The sequence below is a fragment of the Eublepharis macularius genome, chromosome 6 (assembly GCF_028583425.1).
Source record: "Eublepharis macularius isolate TG4126 chromosome 6, MPM_Emac_v1.0, whole genome shotgun sequence".
In the NCBI taxonomy this organism is placed as follows: domain Eukaryota; kingdom Metazoa; phylum Chordata; class Lepidosauria; order Squamata; family Eublepharidae; genus Eublepharis; species Eublepharis macularius.
In genome coordinates, this window is record NC_072795.1 from 29473941 (window position 1) to 29498219 (window position 24279).

The 24279-nt window shown below is 41.9% G+C and overlaps 1 protein-coding gene across 8 annotated transcripts in view; it reads left to right on the forward strand.

The window, feature by feature from the left end:
* The window catches only part of IFT80 (intraflagellar transport 80), a 112584-nt gene that overhangs the window by 8996 nt on the left and 79309 nt on the right, over positions 1-24279 (forward strand). For 4 of the 8 annotated variants that reach the window (XM_054982590.1, XM_054982594.1, XM_054982593.1 and 1 more), the window contains 3 exons: positions 495-721; positions 7545-7655; positions 12097-12165. In XM_054982590.1, the coding sequence (XP_054838565.1) occupies positions 495-721; positions 7545-7655; positions 12097-12165 (407 nt within the window). Of the gene's footprint in view, positions 1-494; positions 722-5868; positions 5954-7544; positions 7656-11427; positions 11606-12096; positions 12166-24279 lie in introns of those variants that run through there. The other 4 variants (XM_054982598.1, XM_054982596.1, XM_054982597.1 and 1 more) reach the window with 4 other exon arrangements.

Below are 24279 nucleotides of genomic sequence, written 5' to 3' on the forward strand. Positions count from 1 at the left end.
ATAAAACCTGTGCCACAAAAATAAGGAAGTACATTGGGGTGGTGGGGGGAAAGAGGGAAAAGATGGATATAGGGCAGGAGACAACATAGGAGCTGTGAGTGGGGGAAACAGACCTGGCAAGAAGGGGAAGGGAGAAATGAACAAGCAGGTGAAGTGAGCACCAAGACAGAGGAAAGAACTGGCAGGTGGCTGGCTGAGGGCATGGGAAGGAACAATTGAGAGGGTCAATGACCAGGGTGGGAGGAAGGAATCTAAGAATGTGAGGGGGATGAGAACAAGTGAAGCCATAGCAGAGGGAGGGAACAAGGTCAGGCAAGTGCGATGTTGCAAGTGGGGACTCGTAGATTCAGTGGGTGTAAGGCTGATTAAGAATGGGATTTCCCTTGACTCATGCATCACCTAGTTTATAAAAGCAAATTTTAAAAGTGATTTTAATATCTTTTTGTCATTGTGTATGATTCAACTGCTTCAGCATGATATTCCTTAATTCTGTTAAAACATAAGGAATTGGTTAGTTGTGTAGGCTGGACAACAGCAGATGAACTTTATTCATGCAGTGAAGACCACCAGATTATAAAATGGAATTTGTTAACTTGTGAGGCAACACAAGTAGCGAAGTTACCTGATGATATCTACCCCATAGATCTTCACTGGTTTCCCAAAAGTGTGGGTGGAAAGAGGCAAACCCAAGCTGAAAACTTTGTACTTACAAGTTCTGATGGTAAGTCATCTTGAAAATGCATATTGTTAATTTTATAGCACAGTGTTTGCAGCAGCATTATATTCAGTCAGAGATTTTTGTGTGTGTATTTTAGATTTTGTTGTGAAACAATGTATCTACCCATGATCTTGATATTAATATTAACAGAAATGGTATTAACCCCTCCCCCGATTACTGTTCTAAAAGAAAGTCAGGTGTCTATCTAATACAGTTCATGTTTTAATCTTCAGCTTCAGATGAACATCTCTCATCATTCTAACTGATTCAAAATAATGTAGACGACTACTTTTTTAAAAATTGAGACTTATGCAATAAACATGACAAATGTAACTTTGGAGAACTGTACTGATATACATTCACCACTTGTTTTATAAATCCAGAGGAGTTAGCCATGTTAGTCTGCAGTAGCAAAATAGCAGAGTAGCACCTTTAAGCTAACCAACTTTATTGTAAAATAGAAGAGAGTCCAGTAGCACCTTAAAGACTAACCAACTTTACCATAGCATAAGCGTTCAAGAATCACAGTCCTCTTCATCAGATGCAGCTGATGAAGAAAACTGTGATTCTCGAAAGCTTATGCTACAGTAAAGTTGGTTTAAAGTCTTTCAGGTGCTACTGGACTCTTTTCTATTTCGCTACTACAGACTAACATGGCTAACTCCTCTGGATCTACAACTTTATTGTAGCATAAGCTTTCGAGATGAAACTCTCATCTGATAAAGAGAGCTGTGGCTCTCAAAAGCTTGGTTAGTCTTAAAGGTGCTACTGGACTCTTTGCTATTTTGCACTTGTTTTATACATATCATGTGGTCTTTTTTTTTTTTTGGCTTGGGGACTCAAAAGCTGGAAGTGTCCCAGGCCTCTCTGAACCTCTGAGAGGGCCTTCCCCTGCCTGTAGGAAAACTTTTTTAAAAAAGTGTTTTCAGGTGGGAAACCATACAAGGTTCATGTCCCTCTCTATATTGTGATCGTATTACACTTTAAATTGGCCAGTCCCCTCCCTCTTCATGAGGAATTGGGTATTGGCATATCTGCTTGCACCTTTAGCTTGAAATTGCAAGCATGCTTAAGTACCGCTGAAATTAATATGATTTATTTCCAAATGCACATATGATAGGACTGTCTGGTATTTGTTGCAAATGATTGCCAATTTTTGCCCAGATTAAACAGCTGTATAAATGGAAAAAGTATTTCCCAAGAAGTATTGTCATAATTTGTTCAAGTTTACATTAAAAATATTTTAGAGCCTAAAAACATGCTTTGGTGAGGACTTAAACCTATGAAGTCAGAGACCGAAGCACAAAAGAACAAGCTAGCAGTGTTTTTATCCTGCATTTCAATTTCTTAAGATGCAGAACCTGACATTATTGGGCCTTGGTGTTTTTTTAAAAAATATCCCTTTGTCTACAACTTGAGGATGGATAAAGCTATCTTTTTGCAAACCAGTTGATACCTCTGAAAATAGAACAATGCTACAGTGATACCCATACAGGCATTATAAGGCCACTAATGTGTTTTTCAGAACACTATTGTGCTGTCAATCAAAAGTCTACAAATTGGTTCTGTATGTAGATAACCAAGAGAATCACTCTTAGATGATAGTACACCAATTTTAATCTTATTTATGGTATTAATATTCCAACCAGAACTCCCCAGAGTACAGCATATTTTATGACTGCATTTTAGATTTTTTTAAAGTGAGTAAAAAGCAGAAATTGTCCACCGAGGCCCTTGCTTTACCACATATGTAATAGAGGAACCATTATATCTTGAAGCATATCTAAGTAGACAGCTGCTATAATTCATAGATTAACAGCAGTAACACATCTCCTGAAACACAAAGCAGTAGTATAGAATTCTTGGGTTTGTTGAGTTAATCATCTGTGATTGTCACATTTAAGACCAACCACGCTGGCAAACTATACACCATATAGAATTTCATAGAAAGCCTTTCATGGTGCTTAGTGCCGTAATAGTGAGCTAAATTATTCTTAGAATTGCACTGCTTCACAATGGTAAGTATTAGCCTTATTTATTGTTATATATAAAAGATTCCTCATGTATTTCTTCAGTAAAACAAACATTTTTTAAAAACTCAACAACACTGTATGAAACAAAGATTTATCCTTTGTAGCCTGATCTTATTCCAAGGGCACAGTATGGATACCTTTTTTAAAAATGTGTTCTAAGCTAATGGTTCTCAATCAGTGGTACACATATCACCAGTGCAGTAGTCTACACACTGGGTGCAGGGTTTTCATAACAATTACTAAGCATTTGTTTCCCTTAAATCCCGATGTCCACCTGCAAGTGTGACATGTTATTTTCTACCAACCATACCTGTGGTCGATTATCCATTGGTGACCTTTTGGCATGCTAATAATAACTTTGGGATCTTGTGTTTCTGCTAATTTCCTGTTGCCTCTGCCCACCAACAAGTGTCTTTAATGTGCCACTTCAAGGAATTATGCACTGTGCATCTGCCTCATCCTCATCCTCATTCCCCTTGCCCATCATTTCAAGTTACAGAATTATCCTAATCATCACAGCAGCTTAAAAACATTATGTGTAAGATGCCAAAATATATTTTTAGTTGATAAAATACACCTACAATTTCCAGATTGTGGCTATATGTGATTTCCATCAGTGGCGAGTTAGAAGCACCACCCACTTTTCCTGTTATCAGAACTCATGCTGTCTGCAATAATACTACTGCATTTTTTATTATCATTGTATTTTACAGTTACTGTAGCAGTAAAGTTTTCAACTACTAATGGAATTATTATTTTTGATTGTGTCTTAAACCTATAGCAATAAACTTTACTGCCAATGATACTTCTGCAATTTTTGTGTTCTTAATACTTACTGTAAATAGTAAATATAATAATATAACAGAATGCCTGTGAATATATAAATGTCCTTTTCAAGAAAAGTAGGCTTTTTGTTTCCATTATGGTCAGAAGATTGGTGGAATGTAAGATGCAAAAACTGGAAACCACTAGCTAACTTGCTAATGTTCTTGTCCAATGACAAAGCACCAATTGTGATGGAAAGGAAAAAGGACACTCCATGAACAGTATGCAAGCCTTTACATATTCAAGATTGCCCTGAGGAAGGGAAAGAATCCTACCAAGTAGCTTCATGGAAATTGACTGTCAGTCTCTTCCCAGAAGTAACAAGTATTACAAGTAATACTTGTAGTACACACTGAGTGCTAGTGTGGTGTAATGGTTAGTATGTCTGACTAGGAACAGGGAGACCTGGGCTCAAATACCTACTCACTATTACACTCACTGGTTCATCTTGAGCAAGTCACTCGCTCAGGCTAACCTACCCCACAGGCTTGTGAACATAAGATGAAGATAATTAGATGGATAATTGTGAAAGCAGAAGTTTCGTAGGAAACCTGAGCTCGGATTGCCCCTTGATGACATCTGCCTCCTATAATCTTGAGAGATGGTCCAAAGTGGTACAATTTCCACTGTGCTCCTTCCTGAGATCCAGAAAAACACACTACTGAAATCGGCCCAGAAGGGTTACAGCTACAAGTAGGTGAGGTACTGGATATTAACAGTTCATTAAGCCATTATGGGTATTGGGAAGAGCCTGTCCGGGGTCAGCAGCCCAGCTCCCGGACTTGCCGGGAGGCAGCGGTGGGGGGCAGCCGGGAGACAGCAGTTCAACCACTCTGACTGGCAAACAGAGCCAGAACCTGCCTGTGCCAGGGGGAAGGGGCGAGGCCCCAAGGCCTCGGAAGGTGAGAGGAGACAAAGGGAGCCCAGCTAGTCCCACCCCCCTGGGGGAGGAAAGGGGGCTAAGCAGAGCACAGGAAGGGGGCAAGGACAGTGGGTTTGGGGACCCAGCAGTCGTCCACACAGAGCCCTTACCTGAAGAGAAGGAGCAGCAGCCCCAACAGCCCAGAGCCATGCCCCAGCTAGAGGATAGTAGCCTGGCCCAGGAGATGCCAAGAGCCAAGCCCCTCCAGGTGGAGCTGCTGGAGGCACTCTGCTGGAGGAGCTGGGCAGCCAGCCAAGGGGCCACAGCTGGGCCTGCCTTCAGCAATCGGCTCAGCCAGGGAGGCCTGGCAGCCAGCCAGGGGGCTGCAGCTGGACCTGCCTTTGGCAATCAGCAGAGGCAGGGAGGCTTGGCAGCCAGAGAACAAGGCACAGCTGGTGCTGGTCAGTGGAGCCAGATCAGCTACCCCAGCTGCAACTACTTGGGGCAGCCCAAGACCAGGCTGGAAGGCGGGCGGAGCAGAGAGAGGAAGCCCTATAAAGGATGGCTGGGAAGAGCTCTGGGGTGGTGGGTTTGAGTAGGAGTGATGGAGTGGAGCTGAGCAAGAGCAAAGACCAGGAGGAGAGTGGATGGAGGAGGTGAGGCCAGAGGGGGTGAGTGGCACAGGTTGAGCAGACCAGCAAGTGGAATGAGAGGGAGTCTGGGTGATGTATACTGCCCCTCCTTTCACAGAGCAGGGTCCTGCAGCATCCCTGGCACCCCTCTGATGTCAGGAGCAGACCGCCCGGCGCCCTACCCAGTGGCGGCCGCGGCAAGCCCTGACAGAGCCCACCTGCGTTTTCTGCCTTTTTTCCATATGAGCATGGACAAGATCCCATTTTTGATGGTGACAGCAGCAGTTCTCTGCAATACTAGCATAACATTTTACCCTTCAATATTTAACCAGTGTAGATTTATGTCCCCATCTAACCTGTTCTTTGTGCTTCTTCAGTGCCCCAATATTCTAGCCAAAAATTGCAAATGTTATCTGTCCTGCTCGATCAATTGGATGTCACAAAGCTTTATTCAGAAGTCATGTATGCTGCTATAAATGGTGGGGTTTGATTTTGTAAAAGATGCCCATTGAACTTGGAATCCAGATGCTAAATGCACAGGACAGCTAAGCCAGTGATACTCTTTTTATTCCCCTGCGAATAGAGGCCCACTTGTAACATCAGAATGATTTGCCATTGGCAACAAGAGAGGCGCAGCATACACAGAGAAGTTAAAGATTCTCTGAAAAATAACATTCATGATGATCCATTGACAAGCTTTTTGCTACTGTGTCTATAAATATTTAGCTTTCCAAAATGCCTTTTGATCCAGTCACATGACACTTTGTTTTTATGCATAATTGGTTGAAAGTCCATGTTCTGGAACCCAGCATTTCAATACACACAGTACTGCAATTTAAGTTGGGCTTCAGTTTGATCTGATATATTAAATAGCCTCTCTTCGGTATGTAAAGTTTTTTCTAAGTAGTTTGGTACTTTGATTATTTGTATATTTAAGTGATGTCACATTCTTTTTTTTTTAACAAAGTGAATTTGGGTAAATATTAGTCTGTTTTATTGTTTGAAATAATTTTATGTTACCACTTTAATGATTACTTTAATACTGTATGCACTGGTTCTTTAAAACTTATGTTCTTGTTCTACTAGTTTTTGTTATATGTGTAACTAACCATTAAAATTACAGCAGAAAATTTAAGAGTTCTGTGGTAGCAAATGAATATAACAGACATGGGTTCTGTACACACTGTACTTGAATAGGCTGCTAATCTCTTATTTGAATGCTTTCCAGAACTGCAAAACTGTTTCAAGTTTGAGACCAGTTTATGGTTTCATTAAATAATAAAAACAGGAAGAAAGGAGCAGTATTTTATAACACCGAGAGTTAATGTAAGGCTGAAACTGAGTCCCTTCACATTCTGTTCCAAACTGTATTATGAATAAAGCATATGGTCAAACATTTTACTTTTTAAATCTGGCTGAGAGAAGTGAAAGTAGAAAGCCTGCAGTCACCAAATGAGCTTTTGAACACTGCCATTTATTTTAAAGTATCTTCCTGAACAAACTCCAGTAGTCAAGGGGCACATACGACTTCATAGATGCAAGATATGACTGTTCAAGCAGTCTCTGTTTCTTCTGTTTATCAACGAAAGTGGGTTTGTAGGAAGACCATTTTCCTGGCTATCACAAGTTGAATACTTCTGTATCGGTCACTGTTGGTCTGTTGTCCAGTGAGCTTTGAACCTGGAACTTTATGGCACTGTTCCCTAACAGAAAGCTGTAATTTCATTTTTCCCGTAATTAATAATATTGCCAATTAAAGAAATAAAAGGCAGATAACATAGGCCCCAATCTGGCTAAAATCAATTTATTTCAATGGATCTATGTTAGATAGTTAATTTGTCTCATTGATTTTAACAAGATTTAAACATGAATGACTTCATTTCATCTGATCCATACTGTTGTGTAAATCTGGAAAGTGTTTTATGTTTTGGTGTACATGAGATTAATGGGAACAGTTATGAACTGAAAAACTTTCTTAGTGATCAACATATAGGTTTTGCTATGAACCAGCTACGCAAGGAGTTTAAAAAAAGAAGAATGAAACAGTTTCAGGCGGGTAGCCATGCTGGTCTGCACTGCACTAGAAGAGTAAGATTAGAGTCTAGTTGCAGCTTAGAGACCAACTAGATTTCCAGGATATGAGCTTTCAAGATTAAATTAATTACAACATATATTATAGCTAACTTTTTGACACTCTTAATTTGCACTACCTCTCCCACCTTCTCCCTGGAGTATAAAGACTCCTGCCTTTTCCCACTCCTTGTATCTGGCAAAGGGAGTTTTGACTCTTGAAATCTCATCATCTGGAAATCTAGTGGTCTCTAAGGTGCTACTGGACTCAAACTCTTGCTGTACAGCATTGTTCAGATAATTGTTTTTATTTTACCTGTGTTCTTAAATTTCCAAGAACATGAAGTAAATAGCCTTCCCAGTGCAGACTGGGTATCTAATATAGCAACTTCAAATTTGTGTAGGCAAGTTCCATTTGATTTCCAAGTCAGGAAGAGTGGAAAAAAGCGTTGAAGCTCATTGTGGAGCTGTACTAGCAGGAAGATGGAATTATGATGGAACAGCACTTGTTACAGGTAAGAGGGTATTTTTTGGTGGCTGTTTAGGTTTTTTGTAAAAACAAAGGAAAGAATGCCTTCAGAAGTACAATGGCCTCATTTTTAAAGCTTAGTGTTTGTAGCAAAGAACGAAAACAAAGAACACGTAGTTAACTGAAACAAAGTAAAGCCATTAACATGATTGAAAACAAGTAAGATGCCCACTGAATGGTGAGAATGTGTATGGAAATATGGTCTAGGGATGGGTGAGAAGAGTTAAGGATTTTTTTTTCTTCTTGTTTGGCTAGAATCCCGAAGAATATGTACTTACTTCCCAGAGTCCTGCACAGTCAGGGTGACTGTAGTGATTGTTGCTTGTCACTACTTAGAGCTAAGCTACAAGAGACGAATTACACAAGGAGGAGCATGTGAAGGAAGTCGCAATGTTAGCTGGGAAGCTGAGTTTTAAAAAAGATCGAAGGCTTTGTCAGTTTCCCTTCTCTACAGAGCCAGGGAGATCACTGCTCAGAAGGTTTGTTTATTGCTTCTTTGCCTCTTAAAGGGCGAAGTGAAACTGACACAGCCTTCTGGAGGCTCTTGCTCACACTAGCACTTATCTATTTCATTCATTTCCATGTCCATTATGAATTGCAGTCATTGCCTCTTTGTTCAGAGATCCTCTAGTCATGCTTGTTTCTCTGTGTTTTTTTTTTTAACCTTCACTTTTCAATATGTTCAGCAGCAACCTGCAGAATTGGCCAAAAGATGCATCACCTGAGTAGTTTAAGCTGATGTAGCTTAATGGGATATACAAAGCAGGCGCTTGTTAAGGAATATCTGGGTTTATAAAAAAATTAATGTGACAAGTGGGATAGCTGCCAGTATCACAAAGGTGGTGGTAGCTTCACACATACAGTGTCTTATCTCGTCCCTGTGAAGAGGCATATAACAGACTTTTTATGATAAAAACCCAAAGACAGATCAAACCTAGGCTATTAATCTTTCCTTTTTAGACTCCCAAGATTCTCCCATCTGAGACCTGGAAGGAGTCCAAGAAAGGAAAGTAGATAAAATCACAAATATTAACTATTATATGGAATATATACAGGGTATAATGCAGAACTCCTCTGCTTTTCCCTCCCTCCCAGAAGCTATTTCCAGACCTAGGAAAACTAATGCCAAGAGATGCGAGTTGTGACAGATTGCACATTTTTAAAAAGCCTGGAAGGGCTGCAGGACTGTTAAGGTTATAATCCATCACCGAATCAGAGAGCTTTGAGTGACAAGTTACTCCAAGAGATCTGATTGGGTAGCATGAGCTGGAAAGAGGAGGGTCTGTCTTCAGTGCTACCAGAAAGGGATCCAGTGGGAAGAGTTGGGAGATGGAGTCCTAACAGAGAGCAGTTTTAACACTGGCAGGAGAACTGGGGAAAGTGGGTAAGGAGGTTTGGGAAGTAGGAGCAGACTCCCAAACGGGCCAAAGAAAGGGGATAGATCTTCTAAGGAGAGGAGATTTTCTCTATCCACTCAAACAGGGCGGTAGCTCTGGAGAGTGGAGAGATCCCTGGTCAGGTGTGATTGGAAACTGCCTGTGGAGACCTTCAGATTCAGTTAAGGAGTGAAGGAAGGCACTGGTGTGTTAAGAAAAGGGGTTTGGGGTACTAGAAAGTGGGCACCAGCATTCCAAACTCCAGAAAAGAGAATACTAAAAGAGAGTATCCTAAAGTGGTTGTGGAGAAACAAGAGAACCAAAGCCTCAAAACAGAAGCAACAGTAACCGTGAGGAACATAAGTACTGAAGTCTCTGATTTTATGTTGAATTACCTCAGAAATTTTCAACCACTGATTTCACCTGACCATCCCCCTCTAAAGTAAATAATCTAGTTAGTTATATGTGGCATATTAAGAATATCTCTGGTGCCATTTCTGTTGTTTAAGGACAAGGGAACATCATACATGTATATTGATAACCACGCTCCCTGAGGGACAGGTTGCAGTGAATAATAATAACATTCCATTTATATACAGCCCTTCAGGACAACTTAACATCCACTGAGAGTGGTTTACAAAGTATGTTGTTATTATCCCCACAACAAAACACCCTGTGAGGTGGGAGGGTCTGAGAGAGTTCCTAGAAGCTGAGACCAACCCAGGGCTTCAAGTGGAGTGGGGAATCAAACCTGGTTCTCCAGATTAAAGTCCCGCTCTCTTAACCATTACACCAAATGAGTGAGAAGCGGATGAAATTGCTCCATCCTTTCCCATCAGCTGGACTCTGTTGACGAAAGAGGCAGGAAGGGAGATAAGATGCTTTTCTCACTGCAGCCCACTGCCCCACATGGTTGTTATTCCATACAGGTCCTGCTTCCTCAGGAATCAGTTTTCCTGGGATAAGAAATTACTGTTGAGGGGAGGAAAAGTAGGTAAGACCTGCATCTGTCAGTATCTTCTGCTGGATCCAGACTACCTTGTAGGCATTCACATAATCATGCTTCAGGTAATTGTCATAGAACCAAAGTGAGGAAAGCCAGAAGATACTTCAGGTGACTGACACTTTCCTGAGAGTAAGTCCTTTTGTATAGATCTGGATTCTGAGTAGACCTGTTCAGGATTGCACTGTGAGCAGTAGAAAATGTTTTAAATCTGGAGGCAAAATTATGATGTAGATTATAAACCACAATGTGTCTTGATAAAGCTTGAAAATTTAACATGTAAGTTGAGCATAGCATGCTGAATATCTGTAAGGATAACCCAACACAGAGGCTAGCTACTAACGTAATTCTAAAATTCCATAGTTGACTGCTGTGGTTATGTAAAGAGAGAGAGTGCATCTCTGCCTATGCTTGTGGAGGAGGTACACAAAGTCAACTTGGCAGCTGACTGATACTTTCTGCATCTTTTCCATCTACTTAATGGCAAGGCAAGGCTGCTCACTTTCACTTTGTAGGGTAAATTGCTATAAATCAAAGGAATGGTAAAAGGTTGGATTTATTCACTTTTCTAAATGTGAAGCAGGGACTTGAATGTATGTTTTTGAGGATTCCCAGGAATCTGAAGTTAAGTGCTATGTAGTACAATATTGTGGTATTAACATTAAAAATAAACATAAGTATTCTTACCTTGATCATTTAATATGGATATAAGGCAGCTCTGAACAACTTTTGTTTCATCACTATCAAATCTTTTGCATATAGTACCACAAAAGGTTTTTATGTCAGAAGAAATTTTCTCCTGATACTTTCTCCCTCATATGCAGTGTGTTGATCTTGACTTTTCTCCTAGCTGTGCTAAACGTAGTACTAGCAGATTTAAATAACCTTTAAGCTCACACCACCATTACCATTTAATTTCAGTAACGTGACGTATCAGTATCGTTACAAAAGCATAGCTTTGTATGCTATAGAACATATCTGCTACCATCTAATACATTCCCAAGTTGGTGGAAGCAAATAGAATGAAACTAAGCCTGTCACTTTTCACATGAGAGTCACTAGCTCAGTGATACTCAGTGGCTTGGGAACCCCGGTGGCTGCTCTGAGCATTGTTCTCCAATGTGGCACCTATCCTATGTTCCAGGAAAGTGGGCAAGACCACTGCCTGTTAAGACTTGAGATGGCAGGTGGTTTGTGCTTTGAAACAGCTGCCACTGGAGGGACTGGAGGACAGATAGATTGCGAGCCACCATGAGCCTTGTGCTAGGGAAGGAAGTAGAACCCATTCTCTTCAGCATGCCTTGCCCTGTAGCAACCTCTGTACTCTCAGACAGGAATCAGAAGAAGAGCAAGCTAGCCCCAGAGAAAAGAAACTATAACCACCACTCTTCTTCCAAGGTTGCAACTCAGGAAAAGAACATGCTGGCCACAGTGGGGTGGTATTGATTTTACTCCAGTGGACCCTCCTCCCAGCATCTCAGTAACCAGACTCTCTCACCACTCTTCTCATGATGAGGAGAGAGCAGGAAGACAATGAAGCCTCTTCCCTCATTTCTGGTACAAAAGGCTTACCTAAGCTTCAGTAGTAGAGACATGCACAGAGGTACTCTGGTAATTTAAAGGATTGTGGGTATATGTTCAATATTAATACTTCTCGTTGTATGTCTGTATTTGTTGAGGAGGTGCACTGGTCATACAATACTTTTGGCTCTTTCGTTAATGGTAATTGTGAATGTGGCTCTCCACAAGTTGTGGAGTGAGTACCATTGTGCTAGCTAATAAATCACTTTTAGCCAACATAACCCTGTTCTGGTGCACTTCCAGCCATTGCCATACCATGTCCATGGTGCATTACAGTAATTTTAGAGTAGCATAGGAATCCCAGGTAAATGAGAAAGTTTGGCACTTGATTTGCCACACAAAAGTTAAATATAATTATTCGTCAATTTGAATTCAGAATATAAAGTTAATACAACTTTAAATGTCCAGTGTTAAGACTGTTCATTCTATAATATGCACTGGTATTGTTAAACATTCCTTTGTTATAGTTGGTGAAGATGGACAAATAAAAATATGGTCTAAGAGTGGGATGCTGAGGTCCACGCTTGCACAGCAAGGTAAGTTATTTTATTTCCTTAAAAGCAACTTCAGTAGATTTAGTTAACATGGTTATTGAGTTATGTTGTCATTCCATGTTTTTTATTGAAGAAACAACTAATTATTCAGTACAGAGCATGAAATGATAACGTATCAGAATTGAAATATGTTTCCAGTATTATTTTTTCAGAATACCTGGGGCTCAGTATGAGTGCAGAAATTAGTTAACTGTAGCATGCATGTCTAGTTTACAACAGGAAGGTTGACAATTTGTGTGTTCCATAAATACCAGAAACCACTTCACCCAACATGTCTTTGCATTGAAGTTTACTTAATGTTTAACATCTTTAAAGAGGATCTCATTACTAGAAGTAACTGCCTTCAGGCATTCCATTCAGATTCAGCAATGATGGGAAGGGGTCACAGTCAGCCTGGATTGTGCACTCCACCACTTTCATAACTTTTGCAACTGATTTACATTTACATGGTCCTCACTCCTTGTAACCTCTCCCCTCTCCCCCTATATATCTCTGGCCAGTTTCTTCATACCCTCCATGCATCTGATGAAGAGAGCTGTGTTTCTCAAAAGCTTGTGCTACAATAAAGTTGGTTAGTCTTAAAGGTGTTACTGGACTCTACAATTTTGATAAAGTTTCATGTAAGAGGAACATAAAAAGAATTTGTTGTTCTGAGCATTCTTCAAGGCCAGGTCTACCACCTGCCTGTCAGCCATGGTGCCACTGCACTTTCTGGTCTCTTTCTCCCAGGTCCTGCTCCCAGCTGCCTTGTCAGCAGTTGCTACTGTGAGCGCCCTTGCTGGAGCTCTCCCAGGGCCTCAGAAGTAGCAGGCAAGGTGCCAGGGTTGTAGATCTCTCAAAAGCTCCTTTCTGCCCAAGAGGCCGCCCCTTCAGCACAGGGACAGACCCCCCCCCATCCTTTTCCTCCCTGGCCAGAGTTCCAAGTACTCCTTAAATCCCCCTCTCACCTTGCACCACCCCACCCTGCTCCCCCATATTCCCACCCCTAAGATAAGGCCCAACACCTGGCTTCTTTACCCCACCCCCACTCTTGCTGCTTTCCAGCCCTGCCTCCGGCTTCCCTCAGGTCTTGGCCTTGTCAGCAGAGGCTTGTTGTGGGCCAGGAGTAGAGATGGGCACGAACAGCAGTACGAACAAAAAAAAGCCATGACCAGCTCTGGTTTTCAGTTTCAGCAAACAGACAGTGGAGTGGGAGAGAGCTGTTGCTGGCATTTGAGAGAGAGAGAAAGAGAGCGCACATTGGAGCCCAAAGCAGCACTGGAAAGGCCTATGTTGCCTGCTTTTACTGACAGAAACCAGGACTTGAACTGGCAATAATGGTGTGTTTGGTTAGCAATGGCCGCTGTCTGTGCATGATTCTAGTCTCTGGATTTAAGTATCCATAGATGGGGCCATGTTGAAAATTAGATATATAATTATTGTGATTCTCCTCGTAAGAAGGGGAGAGGTCAAGGTGCACATGAACCCACTAACAAGATAATTTTTTATCCATTTTCACTTAACCACTGTTAAATGTCTGAATACATCCTTAATTTATATCTTCAGGAGATTTTGATCATACAATGTTTATGTAATAACTTTTAAAATTCATATACAGATCGATAGCGTATGTGGATTATCTGTCTATCTACCTCCATCGTACAACTCTCATGTTCAGTGTGTCACAGAATTTTTTTCCAAATTTAGCGGCTATGCCATTAACCATGGTAGACAGTTTTGTGTGGTGATATGTTCTTATATACAGAGTATTTACAGTACAGTTATGAGCAGAGTTATACTCTTAAGCCCATTTACTTCAATGGATTTAGAAGAGCGCAAATGCACAGGAAATATCCCTAAGCAAGAGTTTTAAAACACAGTTCAGAATGTGCTTTCAAGGCTTGCACGTAAAGCCATTTAATTAAGCACATTTTTATACTTTTTAAAATTGCAAAACAATGTTTGAACTGTTGTATATTCATTTTCCGTTTCAGAAAAGGCACATATTTCTGCTTTGCCTTAGTGCACTGAGATCATGCAACCTTTTGACATTCAGAAGCTGTATGTAGGTGGGTTGGGTGAAATTTTAGGTTCTTATCGCTTTCTTTCTCTAACAAATTATCTTAGTTCTTTTAGCCTATGGACAGCATTTCCAACCACAGGAATAAGATATATATTTTTTAACTGTTTTAAGGAAGTTCCTGTCTTAAAGACAATGTTTTTCTCATTTGAAGCATAAAAAAATAAAATGAGCCAACTGAAGGTACCTGTTGACGTTTATTTTCTATAAATATAGTTCGTTAGTAGCATGTTCCTACCTTTTGGGGGGCAAGTCTCACTGTCCACTGGAATTACACAGGAAGAATCATGTGTTCAAACTGTTTGGCAGTACTGGATTCATCTTACTCACCTCTTAAAATATAAAAATATCAGGTGAGTATGTGTTTTGAAAGTGAAAAAAAAACACTTCTAGTAGAGGTTCTTATATGTATTCAGAATTATTTTAATTGCCAAAATAGTCTTATTTTTAGAGGCCTGAAATTAATATTACAGTCTTTGTCCTGACTGAAGATATCTGAAGAAGGATGCTTTGGCTCTCAAAAGCTTACACCCTGAAAATCTTGTTGGTCTTTAAGGTGCCACTGGACTCAAATCTTGCAGTGGATTTTGTTCTTCAGCAAGAATATTATTTTGCTGTTTTTTTCAGCCTTCTTAATTCTGTTGTGTACTACAATTCTGATTCTCAAAAGCTCATACTCTGAAAATCTTGTTGGCTTTTAACGTGCTACTAGTCTCGAACCTTGATACTCTACTGCATACCAACACAACTACCCATCTGAAACTATGAAGTGGTTACTGTGTCAGGTTGGGATTTGTGAGATGTGTTGAAATCTCCAATATGTCATGAAGCTTGATGCGTGACCTTGAACCCGTGACTCTTCTTGCCTAACTTCCCCCACAGTGTACCTGTGAGGATGGATAGAAGAACCATGTACAGTGTCCTAAATGCTCTGGAAGAAGGCTGAGGTTATATATTAGATAGACTTTGGCTAGCAAGTGTTAGAATCATGCTGCTAGAAAGAGTTCCAGGCAACATTGCAGCATCTTGCTTTTATGACAAAGCTACCTGATGTTTGCATGCAGCCCTCCTTCTTGACCCCTTCATCATTTCTTCCTTAACCCTTTTAAAGTTTCCTCCTTCTTTGCCCTCCTTTGCCATGTTCACATTTCCTTCTTTTCTCCTACTCCTATTTCTCCTATGTGTCACCTTTCATATTCTTGTCTTGCCTTTTTCTGCCCATTTCCCTTGAGTCTCCTCGTCATTAACTTTGGCTCCTTCATCAGCCAGCTTTACAGTATGCTAAAGGCAATGGAAGAATAGAGAAGTTGTGATGGCAATGAAATTGGTAGTGTGTGTCTGGGGGCAATCTCCAAATGCCTCCTTAAAGTATGGGCAGCTTCAAAGGCGTGGGTGCTTCCCCCGGCAGTGACCCGATCCTGGCCATTTTGGCCCCAATCCTTGCAGAAATGGGCCTAAAATGGCCCAAAGTGGCCATTTTGGGGGCGGATCAGGGCCAAAATGGCCCAGATCGGGTCAGTGCCAGGTGGGGGCCCGACCCAGTCTCGCCTGTTTCAGCCCTGATCTGGGCTGTTTTGGCCCCAAAACTGGCCAATTGGGGCCTGGATTGGGGCTGAAACGGCTGGGATCGTGTCGGTGCTGGGCAGGGGAGAGTTCCCCCACCCAGCACCGACCTGATATGGGCCATTTCGGCCCCAGTCAAGGCCGAAATGGTCCAAAATGGCCAAAAGTCGGGTGGGCAGGGCCACCTGACACGTGACCTGTTGGAGGAACTGCCAGAATGGTGTTCCGGCATGTTCCCCCTCAAAATGAGCCCTGCTTTTATCTCAATATACTACTTTCCAAACATTAATAACACACAGGAAGACAACCCTGAGAACTGTACAGAAAGTGCTAGTGCTTAAGATAGATCATCTATTCATAATTCCTATGTATTATACCTTGAAAGTGTCAATATTCAATAGAAACAATATTGCAAATACTCGTTCAAAGTGCTAGTATTCATCAGTTACAATGTTACAATTGCTCATACAAAGAGAAGCACCATTTCATCAGTGGTATAGTACAAGGCATACATCTTCAAAGTCAAGCACATTAAGCTAAAAAGTCCAAGGAAGATTGTCCGTTATGCACAGTTCATCAAAGGGTAGTGTGAGGGGCACCAATTGTATTGCCTGGCAAATAGTGACCATCTGGTTCTCCTTTTTGGTCCCATTTCTGATATTTATCAAAGATGGCACAGGCTGGCACGCTGGTACTGATGTCTATTGCATTCATAAATTCATATCCTTAATAAAAGAACATACAAAATGTACTATTCTACAGCATAAGAGATTAATACAATCCATTTAAAAGATTCCAATATATATTCACATACTATTCCTGCATTAATCATCTAGACGTTGATTCCCGCTCCTTCAAATGGCTGCGTGCAAGATAAGTGTTTGATAGCCATTTATACTAATCATTTACACCTGGCTGCCATGTATCAAAAATACTTAAAGAGATATTACTTAAGTCGAATGCCCCCATAACTGGTTAAAGGAAACAAGTGTAATCATTGTTGATATTCATGCCCCCGGAGTCAAACTTTTCAACTTATAAATCCAATAAGCCTCCTTTCTATGAATATCTGTATTGATTGCCTCCAGACATTTTTCTCTGGACACATATAGCACTGTGTATTTCAAGTCAGTTTCACTGTGACCCACTTCCACAAAATGGGAAACCATAGGTGCTTCTGCTACCTGGTTTCTTATACAAGATTGATGTTCAAACACGCGTTGTTTCACCTGACGTGTGGTGCTGCCAACATACAAAATATCACATTTACACTTGATCAAATACACCACATTCTCTGTATTGCAAATTTAAAATCTTTGTTTTCCTTCATTTAGTGCTAGGAGCTCCTTTACATTCACTACTAAAGGGCAGATTTTACAATTGCCGCAACTATAATGTCCCCTGGGGAGACCCCTAGAATCTATCTTTGGGGTGCTCACAAATTCAGATCTAATCAGCATGTCCTTGATGTTCGTGGTCCTGAGAAATGCTATTGTGGGTGGAGCATGGCAGCAAGGGATATCTTCCACCAAATGCCAGTACTCAATGATGGCCTTTTTAATGGCAAATGTTAGTGGGGTATAGTCCAACACACACTTCAGTCTATACCCCGAATTGGTCCTACGTGTTGTCATAAGATCCTGTCTATTATACTGTTCTGCCCATTGCTGTACTCTATCTACAGTACTCTCAGGATACCATCTCCATTTAAACTCCTGAACATGTGCCTGCTGCTATTTGCAGAACTGATTTGTTGGGTTGAATTCCTTTTGACGCTCAAAAACTGGCCGAATATTATTTCTAATGTGGCACAAATGAAAGCACCAATAGTGCAGATAAGAGTTGCGGTCTGTCATTTTCTTAAAGGGGCATACCGCGAGCCGATCATCACTTTCTTGGTAAATAGTAATACTGGCTCCCAGTGGAGTTCTGGATCCAGTTCAAAGTGTTAACTTTGGTGTTTAAAACCCTTCACGGACTGGGACTGGCATTCCTGTGGGACCACCTCTCCCATTACGTCCCATGCAGGGCGCTGCGCTCTGAGGACAAACAACTCCTGGTGGTCCCCGGCCCGAGGGACATCCATCTGGCCTCCACCAGGGCCAGGGCTTTTTCTGCCCTGGCCCCAGCCTGGTGGAACACTCTCCTAGTGGAGATCCGGGCCCTGCAGAACCTATTATAGGTCTACAGGGCCTGTAAAATGGAGATGTTCCAATGAGCCTTTGGGTGAGGACCAGCGGGTGTCCCCCCTCTTATTCCATCTAAGATCATCACCTCTTCTATGACTGCCCTTAGCTATGCATTCTGCCCACAGCTATGACCTATGTAGGTTTTTAATCAGTACCTAAAGTAGCCTATATATAATGGTGCCTGGAGTATTTTAGTGTAAGTTTTAAGTGTGTTTCTAAAGTTGACTATTAACTCTATATCTTGGTAATATTGGCTGACATGCTGCGCCAGAGAGAGTGGAGGGGTTCCTTGCACCAAGGGCTGCTATCCTAAGAACACTTTCCTGGCAGTAATCCCTATTAAATAAAATGTGGCATACTTTTGATAGATCTGCTTAGGATTGTTCAACAGACATACTGCGAGTACTCACAAAAAACTGAATGGAACAATGAAATATGGTGTATGGTGCTTGGATTGCATACCCAGACATGAAGCATCGCTGTCTTTGCCTGTACATGTGCAATGGAGGGCAGCTCTCTCAGGATGATTATGACATTATTGGAGGTCAGCAGCATGACCTGATTCAGGCCATGAAGACAGTGACAGTAGGAGAGACCAAACTGAGCTGGTCTCCCTTGCAGTAATATTAGTGCAGGCAAAGAATATTCAGCTCTAATTATAAAGCTTAGGTGAGCACCATAAGACATTATTTGAAGGATGAAGGGGAAATTCCTTAGACCAGGACCTTGGGGTTGGAGTACCGCTCAGGAAATGGAGACAGGAAACTCTTGAGGCTCCATTATCCTTGAACCAAAGACCTTTCAGCTAGGCAGAAGGGATTTGGCCCCCCTCCTTTGAGCATCAGTAAATATTTGGCAAGGAGAAGCCTGGGTGGTATGTAATTTGATTGCTTAGGGTTCGGAGCCAGGTTGACCTTGGTGGAATCAGGGATGTGCGGACAGATGAGATCTGACTTCTTCATCCCATCACTTGCTTGCACTGTTGTTAAGCATGGAGTGAGTTCTGCTTTTGGCTCCTACAGTTCCTTATCTTGCTGATTAAGTTGGTCCTTGAGTATCATAACTAAAAGTATCGGCTCCTTATATTCCATTTTCATCTGCAGTATCCCACAGTAAACATTTTAGAAGGTGAAATTGTATACACAGACAAGAAAGAGAGCTAGTAGACACATAGGCCAAGGCAGTCGGGAGAGAATAATGAAGCAGGGGAGGCAGGCAGGACAAAGGAAACTGTAATATTTAAAATTAAGTTAAAATACATTTGCATTTATTTGTCTAATGGATTTTAATCCAGAAAATGCTTGCCACCAGAAGAGGTCAACCTGAGAGCCAGACTTCTCTATATCTTGGTAATAAAAAGTTCACTTGAAATCTACTGAAAATTTCACAATAGAAAAACCCAACAACCTGTGACATTCTTTGATGATCCTAGCATCTCGCTTTATTGAGTTGGGTAGTTGAGATAACTGCAAGCAGCACTCTTATAGGATGCAAATATATAATACAGTGATCCATACAAAGTTTAAGCAACACGGATGATATCACTGGAATGCAGATAAGATGCATGCTAATATTTTTTACTTTAAATCAGTAAGAATATACAGAATTGAAAAAAATGCCAGATATATGTACTCTCTGTTTTTACAGCGTGTGAAAGGAAGCAAGGTTTCATGGATAAAGTTAGTATGTTAAACCACATTTGATCAAAAGGATTATGTTCTGCTTTGGTTATTTTTTTAATGAAGTAATTTAATTCATTTAATCAGGCCTAGGCATTGCTACAGTTTTCCTAGTCCAAGTCTGTAATTATAGCTAAAAAACGTCAAAAGCAGCTCTTACAATCATGAGGAATGCTAGCAAGACTATGACAGTCAACCTTTATTCCTTATCTTTTCCTGTCTCTCTTGGAGGCAGCAGCAACTTCTACAGAGTCTCTTCTAATCTTCAAACTTAGTTGGCTGCTGTTAAATCATGATTTTTAGAGGAGGCTCCCACCATCGCTCTTCTGTTTTATAGCTTCACTATTGGTGGTATGAGCAGTGAGAGATTATCAGAAACTATTTCTGTGGGGGAAAGCTTCATATTATGCCGATTCGTTTTCGTTTTCCTGGCTATGTCGGACGCTGCTTTCCGCAAGTCCGGGAGGAAGTGGCCGAGCAGCCTGACCGGGTGGTTGACCTGCAAGGGTTAACCCCCAGGACTCCCAGTGAGGGGGTCAGGGTCCGGAGTGCTGCGGGAAGAGCCCCCTGAAGTCAATGCAGGGGGTAAATGGCCCGTTTGCTCCTACGGAGGCCGGCAGACTTGCGCAGCACATCGCGTGCTGCCGGGCCATGGAGAATGGCAACAAGCAGATTTAAGGTGAAAACCTGTAAGTAAGCGAATCCCTTCTGTTATTCCAAGTGTATGCGAAGGATTGGTGGGAGTTGAAGCTAAGAAGGTCCGGATATCTTCCCCTTCACTGAGTTTCGGAACTTAGTTGGCAGACTCCCCCCCCCTAAGATGGCGACGAAAAAGCAGAGCCCTGCTGTGAGCAAATACGTTTTGGCGACACTACAGGGGAAGGGAGAAACTCTTGAAGAGGTGGTTAAATGGTCGGCCGTTGAAGTTATGAAGCCCTTTGTTGATAAGCTAAATGAAATCAGACAAAGGGTTGGCTCAGTTGAGAATGAAGTGAAAACCATTAAAGATGCAGCGTCTGGGGCAGAGCAGTCTGCTCGGGAAAATGCAGTACTCATGAAAGCAACAAACAAAGAAGTAAAGCTTTTGGAGAATCAATTGATAGGATTACAAGTGGATCGTGCTCAGACGGTATTGCGTCTTCAGAATGTGAAGGAGGAGGAAAGTGAAAACTTAAAGGATTTGGTGTCGGAACTTTTGGCGTCATCCGCAAAGGCAACTAAAGAAGAGTTAAAAAGCGATATTCTGGAAGTCCGTCGGACATTTTCAAAATATGCAATAAAGCGTCAGCTGCCTCGCGAGATTATTATTGATTTTTCATCTAAGAAGACTCGGGACACCATCTTATATAATTCGTACAATGTGGACTTGATTAAGATATTGAAGGACGTTCCATTTTTAGCTCGGAAAAGAAGATTCAAATATAAAAGGTTTGCAGCTCTTCTGAGGAAGCGTGAAATAAAATACAAATGGTTACTTCCGAAAGGTATCTGGTTCAGATATAAAGACAAAGCCTACAAGATAATATCGGAAGTACAGCTGAGGGACTTTGTGTTTAATCATCAAGAGTTCCAGCAAGAAGAAGATTTAGAATCTGAAGGGGGGAGTGGGGAGGAGGGAGTGAGTGCAGCTACTGTAGCTGTTCAAAGAGAACTGAGACCGAGACGCGGGGAGGGGGGGAGAAGACCTGATCCTGACTGTACGTATTTTATAAGATCTACCAATCTAATAGCATATTAGAAAGTTTAACTTTAAATAATTGTATTATGAAGGGAATGCAATACTTGTAGATGTAGTGTGTGTGTTTTTATGTTGTTTTTTCCCTCTCCCCCTGTTCCCTTTTCCCCTTTTTTTTGTAGTTTTTGATGTTAGCAATTAAAAATAAAAAAATTTATAAAAAAAATGTTATGCCATGAAATATGCACCAGTTATCATCCTCAAGCCAAAGAGAGATGATTGGAGATGATGATGATATACAGTAATAGTTCTGCATGAATCGCTGCCAATAACAAACCCAAGACTTTGGGAGCCTGGTGGAGATGCAGCTTCTGTTCCACCATTGCTCTTTGACCAACACTCTCATGTCCTGCAGAAGGTCATTCTTATAACAACAACATTTGATTTATATATCGCCTTTCAGGACAACTTAACACCCACTCAGAGCAGTTTACAAAATATGTAATTATTATTTCCCACAACAATCACCCTTTCAGGTGAGTAGGGCTGAGAGAGCTCTGGGAAGCTGTGACTGACCCAAGCCCACTCTGATACAGCTATCCTGTAAGAGTAGATTTAACATTTCTACTGTCTAGAGCGCCGATGCTGCTTCAGAAGATTCTTGTGTTTAGCCTTGTGCATGCAGGACATTCAGCCTGTACTATCTAAGCAGCACCAAACAGGAAAGCAGGCTGTGTGTTAATTCTTATTCTCAAGAATTTTCAGGTCCTTATCTGGTTTTTAGATCTCAGCAACTGTGGAATTGCTTGCTGCTGTTGTCCTCCATTTTTCTATTTCCTTAGTTCTGTTTCTTTTTGCCCTTCCTGATCTACCTGGATGGAATTCAATATTCCAGAAGTTTTATGTATGTTGAAACCGAGGGATTCTTTTCTCCCTCACCATGCTATTCCAGTAACCTTGTTCATACTGCAGTCTAAAATGTCACGGCAAATACTGACATTGCTGCTGACATGGGCATAGAGTGACTGCTAAAGTGGTCCAGAAAGTTTTCTCATGTATTGTAGCTCAAACATCAACAACAAAAGGGACATGAAGTTCCTTAGGAGGAGGTGCCAGTGTCCATGCCTACTGACTTGTCTACTACAAATGAGAGTCAGCTTTGTGATTCATGTAAATGTTTGGACCCAGAAAGTGAGAACAAGTTGATCTTTAAAACCTTATGTTGCTTGGGCCAACTATACCTTAAGAGCTGCTTACTCGCATATGACCCTATCTGATAACTCCCGTCATTATCAGAGGCTCTGCTCAGGTGTCCCCATCATTTGAGGCTAGATGGGTGGCCATCCAAGAACAGGTCTTCTCAGTCTGTGGAATTCCCTCCCCCGAGAGATTCATTTGTCCACTTCTATCATTTTCTTCCACTAGTAGGTGAAGACTTTTCTGATTTGTTTGGCATTCCCTCATTAACTTTCAGTGGCCCTCCTTCCTATTCATGCCTGTGTTTCATTGTTTTAAATTTTATTAGTTTTATTTTAAAGATTGTTTTCATGTTGTGCTGGTTCATCACTTTGGGGATCCTAAATTGGAAAGAAAGTCAGCATACAGGTGTTATACATAAATAAAAGTGCAGAGATAGAAATAACGGCATAACAAATGGCCTTGGGTTTTCCATTTGATTTGGCAAATCCATTGCTGTCTGTCTGATCTGTATGCTGAATGGTACTAGTCTTGCTTCCTGTAGCAGTAGCAGAACAAGTGGCCCAGTATGGTGGACAGGGCCAGCCATGATTGATAGTGCATGGTCTATACTTGGTAGTGCAAGGTAGTTCACTTTTGATGCTGTACATACGCTGCAGGCTGGCGTGCTGATGCTAATTCAGCAGGTCCTTATGTCTGTACCTATGCATTGTACCCATTACTTATTAGGTCCACTGATGAAAAATTACCTACATAAACTTTATGATAACTTAAACATAAGACTGGGATTTCATATTCTACTAAAGGCCAACAAAAGCCAGCCCAGATAGTAAAGTCCTATTTTTCCAAAGAGTTGCTCATTCTCCCTCTGAGGTGGAGGACATCTTGGGTGTTTCCCACCGTCCAATCGGGGAGGCAGGAAGTTAAAACTTCTTCCTCTTCCTTTGGTGTGTGTGGGACCACCCTCTCTCCTCAGTTCTTTTCCTGCCTCAGGGGAGAGCAGTGCTCTTTAGGATAGCTTAGCTACCCTGTTCAATCTATTCGTCTGTATTTTCGTGACCCAGTGTCTTAGTCTCCTTGTCTATACCTCCCTTTGTCTGTCCTCTCCTGTTTGTTCTCTCCAGTCTTGTCTGTTAAAAAGAGAGAGAGAGAGAGAGAAAGAAAGGGTAAAGGCTTCTTCAAAGAGCCTGAAGAAGAATGGAGGGACAAGCGCACGAGTCATCCGACTCTGAAGACTCCTTCCTGGAAAGGGCTGAGGGCTGTTCCCCGGAGGCTGTCCTTCCAACGGCGGGAACATGCCCGGCCGGGTCCGACTCGCCTCAGAGGCTTGCTCGGCCCCCCGTCAGAAGAGTGCCTGAGGAGAGGAAACAGCCCGCCAAAAAACGGCCCCGTCTGTCGCAGATGGTGCCGGGAGCAGCCGCACAGCAACTTCAAGATACAGGAACGGGTGCAGCTGCTAGGAGCCCTGTTTCGGCGGGAAGAGCCGCAGCGGCTGCTTTCCTGCCAAACCGCACCGCTGCAGTTGCCAACCTCCCGACTGGAGAGATGCGGCCTTCTTCATCACTCCAGATGCAGGGCTCCGATACTGGCACTCTGGAGGGACATGTAAGTGATTCTCCTCCTAATCTTCCCCCGGATTTTTTGGCAGCAATCAGATGGTCACTCAGGAAAGAGCTCTGGTCCATCTGCCAAGCTGGGAGCCCGGGTCCCCCCCCCCGCCACTCCGGCCGCAAT